At 39.1% G+C, this 12,897-nt stretch overlaps 2 protein-coding genes across 2 annotated transcripts in view; both read right to left on the reverse strand.

The window, feature by feature from the left end:
- KCNIP4 (potassium voltage-gated channel interacting protein 4) overlaps positions 1–12,897 on the reverse strand; it is a 540,146-nt gene that overhangs the window by 259,888 nt on the left and 267,361 nt on the right. The gene's annotated exons all lie outside the window — the stretch shown is intronic.
- LOC101556198 (protein yippee-like 5) lies at positions 11,766–12,301 on the reverse strand. Its single transcript, XM_055139129.1, has one exon. It carries the CDS (start codon positions 12,158–12,160, stop codon positions 11,825–11,827), a length of 336 nt encoding a protein of 111 aa, XP_054995104.1. The 5' UTR covers positions 12,161–12,301; the 3' UTR covers positions 11,766–11,824.

Below are 12,897 nucleotides of genomic sequence, written 5' to 3' on the forward strand. Positions count from 1 at the left end.
TAGTTTAATGTTACTAAGACCCCCAGACTTTATAAGTTCCCAGGGCACTTTCCTGCAGAGTGCCCGGCATGCTTTTATGAATGTCTGTTGCCAAGAAAATTCCTGACCTTTACATAATGAATCCAATGTTTGGAAATAGCGAAAATGTCTTTGGGGACGAGTTCTGCAATCAAGTGGTCATCACACAAGGGAATTCTGTCTTGGGCACAGAAATGGGAAAGATCAGGCATGAATAGAAATGACTTCACCAACAGTCTTGGCAAGATTTGTTTAGGCACCAATTACAGTACAGATATTTTCCATGTAATAGTAAGCATAGTAACATTAAGAGTGTGAATTATAGAGAAAAATTGGTAGGGAAAGCTACATTGAAACTTAGACTATATTTTAACTTTTTTTAGGCTTTTTGGGTCATACCCAGTAATACTCAGGGTTTACTTTTGGCTCCACACTCAAGAATTATTCCTAGCAGTGCTCGGGAGACCATGTGTGATGCCAGGGTTTGAACCTAGGCCAGCCGTCGAAAGGCAAATGCCCTACCCACTGTAGTATCACCCCAGCCCCCAGATTTTTATTTATTTATTTATTTATTTATTTATTTTTAATTTTTTAAAAATTTTTTATTGAGTCACCATGTGGAAAGTTACAAAGTTTTCAGGTTTAAATCTCAGTTATACAATACTCGAATACCCATCCCTTCTCCAGTGCTCATATTCCACCACCAAGATTTAAACTCATTGTTTAATAGGCTGATTTTAAAGTTGACTTTTTATACTTGGATTTTTATTTGAAATAAATCCAATTTCAATTGATAATAGGTAATTTAGTGTTATGAATACACCGATGGTAAAACAATGGGACTGGAAGATAGTACAGTGGGTAAGGAACTTGCATTGCACCTGGGTTTGATCCCTGGCACTCTTATGGTCTGATGAGTTCAGCCAGAAGTCATCCCTGAGCACAGAGCTAGGAACACTGCTGGATAAGGCAAAAAAAAAAAAAAGACAAAACCAGTACTCTCTCATTAAATAAGCATATGTTATATGTTATTTTACTAAATTTCTCCAGGTACACTAACAAAATATTTTCATGCTAAAGGGACTAATTGGGCAAAGACAAATAATAATTTTGCTTATAATTAAGTGTAGTGTGAGGAGAAAAATGCAATCAGTTATTTCTTAAAACAGGGAAGTAATCAGCATCACTACCATCTTATGGAATACAAATGAATCAGTATCATGGTGATTTTTATTAACTTTAGAAGTGCTGCTGTTTCCATATTTATTTTTTAGTTGCAGGGAAGATCTGTTTGTACTTTGTGTGCCTGACTGACTCAAGATTTCATATAATCCTTGTTCCTGAAATGCTTTCTAATCACTGAGTCATAAGGGTAAACGTTCTCAAACTGTCATACTTCTTTTAAGGGTCTCAGCTACTAGGACAATGCTCTTATTTTCCCTAGTAATTTTCCATTATCTCATGTATGGTATTATTTACAGCCAACTTTGGAAAAATAGCACCTTTCTTTATAACAGCTTTGCATACTTACATTGCACCCACTTTTGCACTCAAATGATTATTTATACTTTAGATTTATAGAAAATGTTCTTACTAACCAAATCTCAGGCACATATGTGCCTACCGAGTGCTTCCATTTCTAAGTTTACAATGAAAAAATAGAGCATGTTTAATATGAAAAGGTATTTCTCCCTTTGTTTCCAAGTCAACAAAAATTAAGCCTTTCTGTTATTCACTGAAGTGATGTACTTCCTGACTGGCTTTAAAGAATCTCATGAAATCCTAGACATAAAATCCTATTAAAAACTTATTCCCCAAATGTCTTTTTTTAAAAAGTTCCCTGTTTCATACTCTCCCTAGACACAACAGATGTCTCTTGGGATATACTAAATGCTCCTGTTTATTTTTCCGGAATCTAATTCCATCACAGCTTCTGCAGCATAATCAAGACAAGCTGGTTGAATTATATCCTAAGTAGTTCATCATGAAAGAAGCCCAGGCTGATCCAAAATAGTTTTGATGTTTGGAGTCTTTCAGAAAGACAAAACACAGAGTGAGAAGGATAATCAAATAGGAGCATGATAAGAATGTGCTAAGCTAATTTTCAAGGAAAGCAACCGTGACACAATTCAACAAGAGTCCTCAATGCATTTCTGTTCATAATTCCAGCGTTTCAACAATGCACGGGCTTGCAAAAGACTTAAAAAGGTAAAGATTTATGACTGTTGGTATTTCTGGCCCTTAACTTGTCACAAAGTACTCAAATCTTTCTTGAATATAAATCTTCTGGGTAAGAAGAAAAAAGTGTTTGTCATTCAGGGTAAAGAATCTAAACCCTAGACGCTTCAAATACATATGACACTTTGTGTGCTAACCTTGGTCATAGAAAAAAATTAAACTAGGGCTTGTTGTACTAGATTAAGATTATACATTTGGGTTTTTCTTACACTACACAAGAAATATTATTAATCTATGTTGATTTTCCAAACTGAAAATGTATAAGCTTTTAAAAATTCATCTATCTTGTGTTCCTTAAGATTATCCTCATTAATGCAATGACTAGTTTGACCCGTGCCATGATGCTAACGGCGATAACAAATTAGTGCATTAGCCCTTCAGCTAACAAATTTAACGTGGAACAGACTGCTTTCATTCCAAATTGTGACTCATTCAAGTCCATGAATTACTATAATTGGGAAGTAGAATATCCTAGCCTAGGGCAATGCACATAAAGGAAACATCTTCCAAGGGAGCTGGGAATGAATTAAATAGACAAAAACTGCACGTTTGTAGTAGTTGGTGAGTTCAAGGCAGATGAGCATGCTCCACTCAATTCTGGGCTAAATCCAGAAGCCATGTAGCAGTGAAATCCTTAGAGACTGTCAATAGCACTGGAGCTGGTCTGCATGCTATGGATCCCTGGGGGGAGAAATATTGCAGGAATTAAATAGCTCAGAATTTCCAGGCAATGAGGAGCCAGGTGGAGGGCAAGAAAGGATGGTGGCCAGTCACTGAACACAGATGACAGATCTTGGTAGTCAGAAGGGCATTCCATCCATGACTAGGTAACCCCCCCCTTCCTTGGACGGTCTCCAAAACTTAGGAGTGGGCTTTCCTGGCTCTTCCTAGTTGTCATGCAAGAGAAGGACTTTAAAAATTCTGAAATACCATCAACCCTTTGGGATATTCATGGAGGAGGCGGCAGCAGAAGCAGCAGCTCTTGAAGCAAAGTTGGTGGCGGCCCTCCTAAGTCAGGCCACGTAAGCGTCGTCAATCTGTTCCTTTCCTACCAGAGGTGATTTCTCCAGACAGCTTCATGACCGGTATAGAGGAACTTAAAGCAGTTATTATTGTGTGGATATCAGAGTCTATTCTGGTCCCCAAATTGGAATTAGCTTTAGAATGAAAAAATGCAAGACTTGAGTTGATGGATAGATTCTCAGATGGAAGTACAGGGTAGAGTTACACATGCTCTTAGAAATCCCTGCTGTGTTTGTATCATTAACATAACAAATCAACTCCTTGAAACGCTTCCTTTTGTCTGCTTCCACAGGTCATTGAGATCCTCGGTATCCCTTTTCTTATTTGAATCTTCTAGACTTAGTTTCCTAGCCTATGAAAGTATAACTATTACCCATCGTCTATAAAAATGTGTTTACAGACCAGAGTTGCTATACTTTTATTTATTTATTTTGCATATTTGGACCAAGGTCATAGCTCTTGAAAATTCTTAGAGCTAACGACAAGTTTATAGGGGAAGGCATATCCTTAAGAGGTATGATACTCCCCTAAATGTAATATTTGATATCAAGACTCCCTGAAATACCACTGTCCCCCCGCCCTGTAGCACTGTCGCACTTTTGAACTGTCATCCTGTTGTTCATCAATTTACTCAAGCGGGCACAAATAATGTCTCCATTGTGACTTGTTAGTGTTTTTGGCACATCGGATATGCCACAGGTAGCTTGCCAGGCTCTGCTGTGCGGGCGGGATACTCTCAATCGCTTACCAGGCTCTCCAAGAGGGACAGAGAAATAGAACCTGGGTTGGCTGCATGCAAGGCAAACGCCCTATACACTATGCTATCACTCCAGTCCCTATATCTTACATTGCAGAATCTTTCCCACAGACTCCTGAAACTTTCCTTCCCTCTCTCTTTCACTTGGGGTCAGACTTGCATCATGGTAGAAAGGAGTCTCTCTCCCTATTTTCTCTTCCAGGCATTTCTATGAATATAACTCCTGAACCTTTAATATTGTCTTGAGAACTGCTTCTTGATAAACTTAGACTAATACACACAAAATATTAGTGAGAGTTATGTAAATGTCAGCGGTACTGTGAACTGAATTTACTTAGGAAGTTAGCTCTTGAAATCGGACAATACTGAGTTGAATTTATAGATTACCATTAATTTGCTAGGGCTGCCCTTACAGAGTATCATAGACTGAGTTGAACATCAGAAATTAATTTTCTTATAGATGTGGAGACCAGAAGTCCAAGGTCAAGACATTGACAGAGTTGACTTTCATATATACTACCCATATAAACTATTACTAGTACAGATCAGGCAATTGTTTTGCCTTTATCTCAAGATTCTCCCTACATTTTCTGGAGTCAATAATTTGTTTAATGATGATTTTTTAAAAATCTCTAACAGCAGAAGCAAACTTCTGCAGTTATGGGAGTTAGAATCATACTATAAATTTGAAAGAAATGTTAGAAATACCAAATCAGTATTTACAGTTTTGTGTTCTATGATTCTCTGGCATATTTCAGATTCCAACATTTAGTTTAACACTTAAGCTCTTAAAGAGTTAAGACAAACTGGGTGTTTTTCAGTGTGATTTCCTTAGCGTCAGACAATCCAAATAGAACTGTTTTTGAAACTGAGCTTGCTTCTGCAGTTTTCCAGAGGTTCACACAACTCATGGTGTCTGATCTTACACACATAGAACTTAGCCCGGATGACTTTTGAGTTGGCAAATTAAGTTCAGACTTGGATGTGCTGCCTCAACTTCCTTGATGATTTTTATTTTATTTTTATTTTTTTCCTTGATGATTTTTAAATGAACTTATTTGTATTATGTTTCATCTTCTCCAAATTCACTGCAGAAACTTCTGGGTTTCTATCCTTTATGAGTAATATTCTAATTATTTGGTATATACTACACTAGTTCCTCCAATATGTCGTGTTATCAATAAATATTAATGAAAACATTAAAACATGGAGTCACTGTCCATTTTTAATGTGCACATTCAATTTGTTGCCCAGCATGTCTGCAGTATTACTCCCTCATCTGCCTGTATTAGGTAAGCACATTTTATTCCCCAGATACTATAAATTGTCTATAATCAACCCTTGGGAAAAGACATGGTTTCATAGTCTGCAAAGAAAGATTCCCCCTCTGTTTACAATTGATTATATTTTCTTTCTATACTCCATCAGATATTTGGGATCAAATTTACAAAAAAAAGATTACTTTGGAGCTGAAGTGATAGTACATTGTATAATTTTGTACTAAATTTTTTTGAATGTGGACAAATCATATTTGATCATATGCACCTCATCCAAATGATCTCCTGATCGAATCCAGAAGCAATGCTTGAGCACTGCTGGGTGTGACCCAAATAACAAAACTAAAGATGACTTTGGTAATCAGATAGCCAAGAAAAATATATTTTACAAACTGAATTCTCTTTCTTTACCAAGACTAGAAGGCAACTGAAATCTATAATCATTCATTTCTTCAGATTTTGTTAAAAAGATTGAGTGACTGTCGTCAATTAAAAAATTGATTGAACAGCAAAATCCAAGTGGAAGTAGAAAGAGGAGGGGTTCCCACCTTTTCTTCATGCAGATTGAATTCTTTGAGTCTGTCAAGAATGGGAAATCACTCCAGGAAAAACCTGCTAAGTCTTTTATGTATGTTTAAGCTGCTGGAAATAACTTCATTTGGTGCCTCATTTTTCTCAGCCACTCCTCATTTTCTCAACAGGGTGAATGGAGCATACTAGGCAAAATCACATTTTAGATGTGCTTAGCTGGAGACCCTTTATTCTGCACAAATCTCTCAAAAGTACAGAACCAAAATTTTAATAGAGAGTTGCTTGAAACTCTAATCAAGCCTCATTTGATGCTCTTCTCTTGGTGCAGAAAAAGAGTCATATTTTATTTGGGGGGTGAGGCAAGAAGGTGAGTACTTAAAATTTTTTATGTAATTTTTTTACTGCTTTGACTATATTTATTAGGGTATAGGTAGACCACACCCAGTGGTCCATAGATGCCTGGGGGAAGGGTATGCCCCTACTCTATGCTGGGAGGAGGGTTCACTGTTGATGGTGACTGGGGGAATGAACACTTGATTCTGTGCATCCAAATGGGGTTCTCTGCAAGCAAGGCATGTGTCTGAACTACTATTCTCCCTCTCTGGAAGCTATTTGGATTATGTTTCAAATGGTTCCTTTGCTGTGACTTTAGCATCCCAGATGAGATGAAATTCCACAGAAAATTTAGCTTATTATAGATTATTTGAACAAGAAAATTTAATTCAGCTACTGTTGGGTATTTTTCATAAATACCACATGAACAAACATGTATACAACATTCAGACCCCAGCTCCTCAAAAAAATTATCACAGGTGATTTTTGGTGTTTAATTTTCACTTGTAGTTGCTGACCATCTTCACTCCCATTCCTTCCCATTCCAGTTGTCTCATGATGTTCTTGAGGGTGGCACTAAAGAGTTTCGGTGAAATGTATCACACTGCAGAACCCCTCTCTTTATGTCGATGATCATTTCCTTTGTAGAGTGGCGAGATCCTGGTAGTGAATCTGTAATACAGCTCACAGAAGATTCTGTTGTACTGAGTTTGAACACACGGATTGGTTAGGGTTTCTATGACAGCTTCAGTCTCAACAGAATCAAAGGCCTTCTTTAAATCAATGAACATTAGACAGAGCAGCATCTTGAACTCTTGTGAAACCTCAATGAGTTTGGTCACCATGTGGATATAGTCGATTGTGCTGAATCCTTTTTGGAACCCAGCTTGCTCACATGGTTGTCCTTTGTCTAGTGATCTGCCAATCCTATTCAGGATGACTCAAGTGAACAACTTGTAGACAATAGAAAACAAGCAGATCGGGTGATAGTTGCCAATGTCATGGATGTCTCCCTTCTTGTACAACAGAAGGGTCCTGCTGGTTTTCCACTGGGATGGAACCTTGCATTCAGACAAGTAGTGTGTAAAACGCTGAGCCAGTGTATTGATGAGTACTGGAGGCAGATTCTTCAGGTGTTCAGGTTTGACCTTTTCTGGACGGGGTGCTGTATGCTTCTTTACATATAAAATGGCATGTTTGATTTTGGAAGGGAAAACATTGGGGATGACATATCCATCCTGCAGAATTTGGTATGTGGGCAGGTGGACGTGGCTATCAAATAGTTCTGAGTAGAAGTCTCAGATAACCTTTTCCAGTGCTCTTCTGGAAGATGTGATAGATCCATCAGGACATCGGAGGGCAGTCATCTTGGTCTTATAGTTGGTGAAGGACAGGAGGGCATTACAAATACTTTCCCCGGCTTCGGCTGCATTGGCCAACACTGCTGCTCTTCTCTCTTTGAGGTCTTCCTTTATCATACGATCTGGCTCATGAGCTGCGCGGGAGGAAGAGAGCAGCATGGAATGCCTTCAAGAACATCGAAGAAGTTGTTAAGAACCTCCGGCTCCGGGCACATCTTTTCGACTCCACCAGTTTTCCTGCACTAACATATGCCTCAGAGACCTGGGCCTTATGAAAATAGGATAAGAACGCTTCTGGGGTCTCCCAAAGAGGAGTTGAAAGAGCTCTGCTTGGAATATCACATTTCACACAAGTGAGAGAAGGAATCCAGAGTTCTGACTTCTATCGACAATCAAGAATCAGGGACACTGTCTCATTTGCCAAAGCGTCGAAAATTAGGACACGTAATGCAATTTGGAGACGATCGCTGGACTAGAGCTGTTACCTACTGATTCCACGGAACGTCAAAAGAACACATGGCCGCCCACCTAGGAGATGGTCAGACTTCATCATCAGGACCCTGAATGAACGGTTTGAGGCTCTTTGTGTTCCTGGAGCAGCAGACGCCATTGGGCTACACTAGCACGTGACAGAAACAAATGGAGACTGGTGCCCACTCGAGGAAGTCGATGAGCAACAGGATGACAAGTGATATAAGTGAATTTTCTTTCTCTGTCACAGATTCTGGCACAGAACAATAATACAGCAGGTAAGGTGCTTGTCTTTCATGTGGCTGACCCAGGTTCAAACTTGACATCCTATATGGTCACCTGAGACTTCCAGGAGTGACCCCTTAGTGCAGAGCCTGGAGTAAGTGCTGAGCACAGACACATGTTGCCCCAAAACAAAACAACCTAACAAATTACTGGGTCTGGGTGACCCTATCATTTGATATGTCAGCTGGCGAATCCATAATTTTTAAATATTTGCTGAGAAGCATAAATGAAAGTATAAATGCCTCAGTAAATAAAATACTGAAACAATAGTTATGTTATTATCTATAAGTCATTAGATTTTTGAAAATATAGAGAGAATTATGTTAATAGAAGTGAAAGAAACTATGACAATAACATCGAGTAGAGAGTGAATTTTTTTTCCAAAAAAGAAGTAAATGGGGAGGGGACAAGAGAGTCCTGTGGACAGGGCATCTGCATAACACATGGCAGACCTGAGTTTGATTCCTGGCAACTAGTCTGGTCCTGCAAGCAGCACCCAGAGTGATCCCTAGGCTCAGATATAGGAGAAAGCCCTGAGCACCACACTCCCACCCTGAGTAAAGCAAGTAGAAATGTTTGAGCCAAATTGTATTATAATCAAAGTGAAAAATTCACTTGCAGACAGTGAAAAGATAACCCATGAAACAGAGAATGTGTGAAAATCATATCTGATAAGGGCTTTGTAGAATAAAGCATCTTATAATAGTAAAAATAAACCATTTTAAAAGAAGGAAAGCATCTAAAGGTTTATCTTGAAGAAAAGAAAAAGAATTTGCCAGTGATCATTAAGCACATGGAAACATGCTGTTCAACACCTTTAGCTACTAACTGGAGGTCAAAATCAAAAGATGGCAACTCACACCTACTGTGAAAATTAAAAAAGAAAAAAAAAACAAATAAGGACAAAGGCTGGAGAGGTTCTGGGAAAGAGGAGTCCTTATACAGATTAAATAATACATGGTTATCTGTAGGATAACATAGCCTCAGGTAGTTTAGGTTTATTGGGTTACTCCCATTATGATGCTCCCATTCCTCTGTGTTTATTTGTAGCTTTTTTCTTAGTGTTCAGTTGACTTGTAAATACTGTTTTTCTCTTCTCCTTGAGTCCTTTGCATAGTTTATCCAGAGCCATGTCCTTTTTGTATGGACACAGGAAGACTTAGCAAATGCTATGCGTTTGTAACTTGGGAGTCATTTGACTCTACATGATATTTTCCTCCTGGGCATCTATTCTCTCAACCTAAGCCTCAGCCGCCCTTACTTCCTAGCACCCCCAAAAGCAAGGTCCCGAGGAGGGATGAGACGGACCCAGGGCAAGCGATGAGTTGTATGCTACCCTGGCATCAAGATGGGCCTGGCCAAAGTGCCTAAGCTTAACTATAAGTTAAGAGCTTGATCATGGACAAATGTTGTCATGATCCAAACAGTGATAATTGGATTTGGACCCTGCTAGGGTGAGGAATGATTAATCTGGCCTGAGTGCTGTAGTTGAGTCTGGCAAGATGTTCCCAGGAGAGCTGCCTTGCAAGCCTCAATGTATTTCTTGCTATGTCCATACAAAAATAACTAGTATTAAGATGTTAATGAGTGTTTGGACTAAGGAAAAGAGAAAAACACCTTAAGAGTCAGGAAGGAGTTTGGAATGCCCTGCCATCAGGAAGGGCTTTCTTATGATGATTTTGCTACCTGGCAGTGTGTAACCTGGGGGCAAGGGCAAGAGAGGAAAAAGGGAGGAGAGAGACAAGAGACATGAGAGGGGCTGCAGTAGATCCAGAGAGAGGACGAAGCCAGGAGTGCGGGAGAGGAGAAAGATGGAAGATTGAATAAACAGTAACTAATCAGCAACCAGCTTGGTCCTCGTTCTTCCTTCACCTGTCCTTGACCACCGGCCATCCCTATCCAGCCCATACGCAGCGGTTCCAGAGCACAGAACGCGGGCGGTGAGACAGCCGCCTGGAGAGCCCATGAGTGCACACGCCCGTGGGCGAACTTTAGTTTTTTACAGTTATCCTCTTTGGAAGGCAGTCTTTTTGTTCTTACGTTAAACATCATAGTTTTCTTATAACCTACAAATAAGTGTGATTATATGTCATGTCTTCTTTTGTCTACCTTGGGTGAATTTTCTGACATCATTTCATTGACTTATCAATTTGCCTATATTTTCAATATTAACATAGCTTGAGATCAAGTACATTATTGTTCTGTTATTGCAGCATATTCTTGTTATAATGAGTCTCTCTATTCCTTTTGGTATTAACCATCATTCATCAGAGTTTCCTCCAACAGATTCTCTGGCTCAAGGTGATTAATACTAATAAGGTATACACCAGGATAAGACTTGATTATAAGATTCTCTTTGAATCATCAGTGAAATATCAAATTACATTTCATACTATATTTTGCTGAGTTATTTTATCCGGGAAAATTGACAAATATTGAATAATTGTAATCATTTTCCAACAGCTAAAACATCTGATCATGCTTACTGACAATTGAATTTAGAATTGAATTTTAGGGCTTACATTCATTTACATATATTTCCAAATAAAATTCCTATGCATTAATACCTTTTATAAAGTTTCAACTAGAAAGTAAAATATATCTATTTTTATATGTACTAATTGGCTATACTTTGGCTGAATAAAAAGTTTTTCATAATGGTCTCTTCAAATTTTCAACCTTGCCTCCTGGCATTTAGTGAATGTCAAGATCCTTAATTCAGTGCTGTACTTTCTGGCTTGCCTGGGAAGATTCTATTCTTATTGACTTTATCCTGATTTAAAATTTTTTTTCCAACTATTACTTTATTTATATTACTATGCTTAAGTTACATGGAAAAGACAACCAAGCAATTCTGCCCAACCTCAGGAAAAGTTTCCAATCAACACCAAGTACATGGTGACAAATATCTAGGAATGGTGATGTCTTTGGGTCAAGATTGACAAGAAGAATGAGCTCCGGTGCTGCGGTTCTTCTCCCACAAGAACAGGGCACAACAGCCAGCACAAGCCACACTAACACTGGACCTTTAGCGCTCATCACAAATTCGAATCTCGTCTCTGAAACTAGCAAATCAAGTGAAATAACTGGGTTTTAAAACAAGTTTTAAAATGAAGCCCAAGTATGTTTAAAAACCATGCTCTTCACACCTTTTCCTTTCCAAATTTACATAAAACACACCTTTTCACAGGAAGGCCCAGGTTTTTTTCCTTACTTAGCCCACCGTATAACTGCCAATACACTATTCTGCCTCAAGTTGTAAACATGGTGGGGGGGGGAATTAATAGCATCTGCATAATATTCTTTCTACACACTGCTGTTGGATGCAAAACAGAAAACTTAAAAAAAAAAGGAAGGAAGGAAGAAGTTTCCATCTTAGATTTTCACAACTTCTTGTTCCGCAGTTCATGAATCGACTTTGATGCTAAGGTGATAGTGTATGTAAGTAGATTCTTGTTTCAGTGAAGGAGACCTGGGAAAAGATGGAGTTCTCTGTTTTTCTTCAAGAGTTATCAGACGGTTCATGTTCCTCAAAGCCCTCGCTCTCGAACCAGAGCCCGTTCCAGGATCACGCGGCCCTCTCTGTAACGCTGGCTGTCTTCGGTGGCAAACTCATAGATCCATCCCAGTTTGCTATTGCAGTGTTTGCAGCTCACATCTCGAGCCATGTGGCGGCCGGTGAGCATGACCCGGTCTTGAACTTCACTGTACTGCAGGTTAACTACCTTGTTAAAAAGAAACGCTCGGCCAGTGGCACCGGTAAACCGAGTGGAGATGAGCTCTGAGCGGTTGGTCAGGGTCGTATCACAGTTTGCGCAAGAAAACAGACGCGTGCCACCAATGTGATCAAGGAAAGTTCTCCCCATGGTTATAACTGAAGTTCTAAAAACCCTCTCTGTAATTAGTAATCCTGTATGGATTCAACCCTGCCGCGTGGAATTCACCCAAGGAACTCTCCGCAGTCCCCAAGCGCCGTCCGCAGCCCTGCGCGCCTCGGCGGGAGGAAGAACCTCACCTGATTTAAAAATTTTCAACCTCATTTTTCGTAAATGGTTTTTGGGGTCAAGTTAGTTATTTTCTTAAAGTATCTGGTCTTCCATAAAAGTTTTAAGTTTTATTTCCTCATACAAAAGAAAGTTAGATACAAAAAGAAAAATAAAACTTCTTTTCATACAAAACATTTACCTGTTGACCAATGAAGAGTTCATTAAGCTACCCTAAAACAAAATGAGTATGTAAGACAGGATCAAATAGGACACCGTAGGAGATGCATGAGAGGAGAAAAAGACTCTTAATCCTGACATAAATTTATAAACAAACTCATTCTCACGTGCTAATAATATATTCCTAACAGCATTTAAACAACAGCCAGGAATCATCCATAATTTATCATACGGATTCAGTCTGAGTCCATACACAGGTGAGAAGGAGGGAGAGGGAAACTTGGCCATCACTGGTACCCCCTTACAGGGATAGCATGGCGGCAAAGGACATAGCGGTTAGAATTTTGATTGGTCAGAATTGTTCCAGGATGGGTAATCGTGAAAGAAATTTTGGGCCAATTTTATTCTTAGATCCAAATGTCTAGCAAGGGATGTTGATG

Source organism: Sorex araneus, chromosome 5 (genome assembly GCF_027595985.1).
Source record: "Sorex araneus isolate mSorAra2 chromosome 5, mSorAra2.pri, whole genome shotgun sequence".
In the NCBI taxonomy this organism is placed as follows: Eukaryota; Metazoa; Chordata; class Mammalia; order Eulipotyphla; family Soricidae; genus Sorex; species Sorex araneus.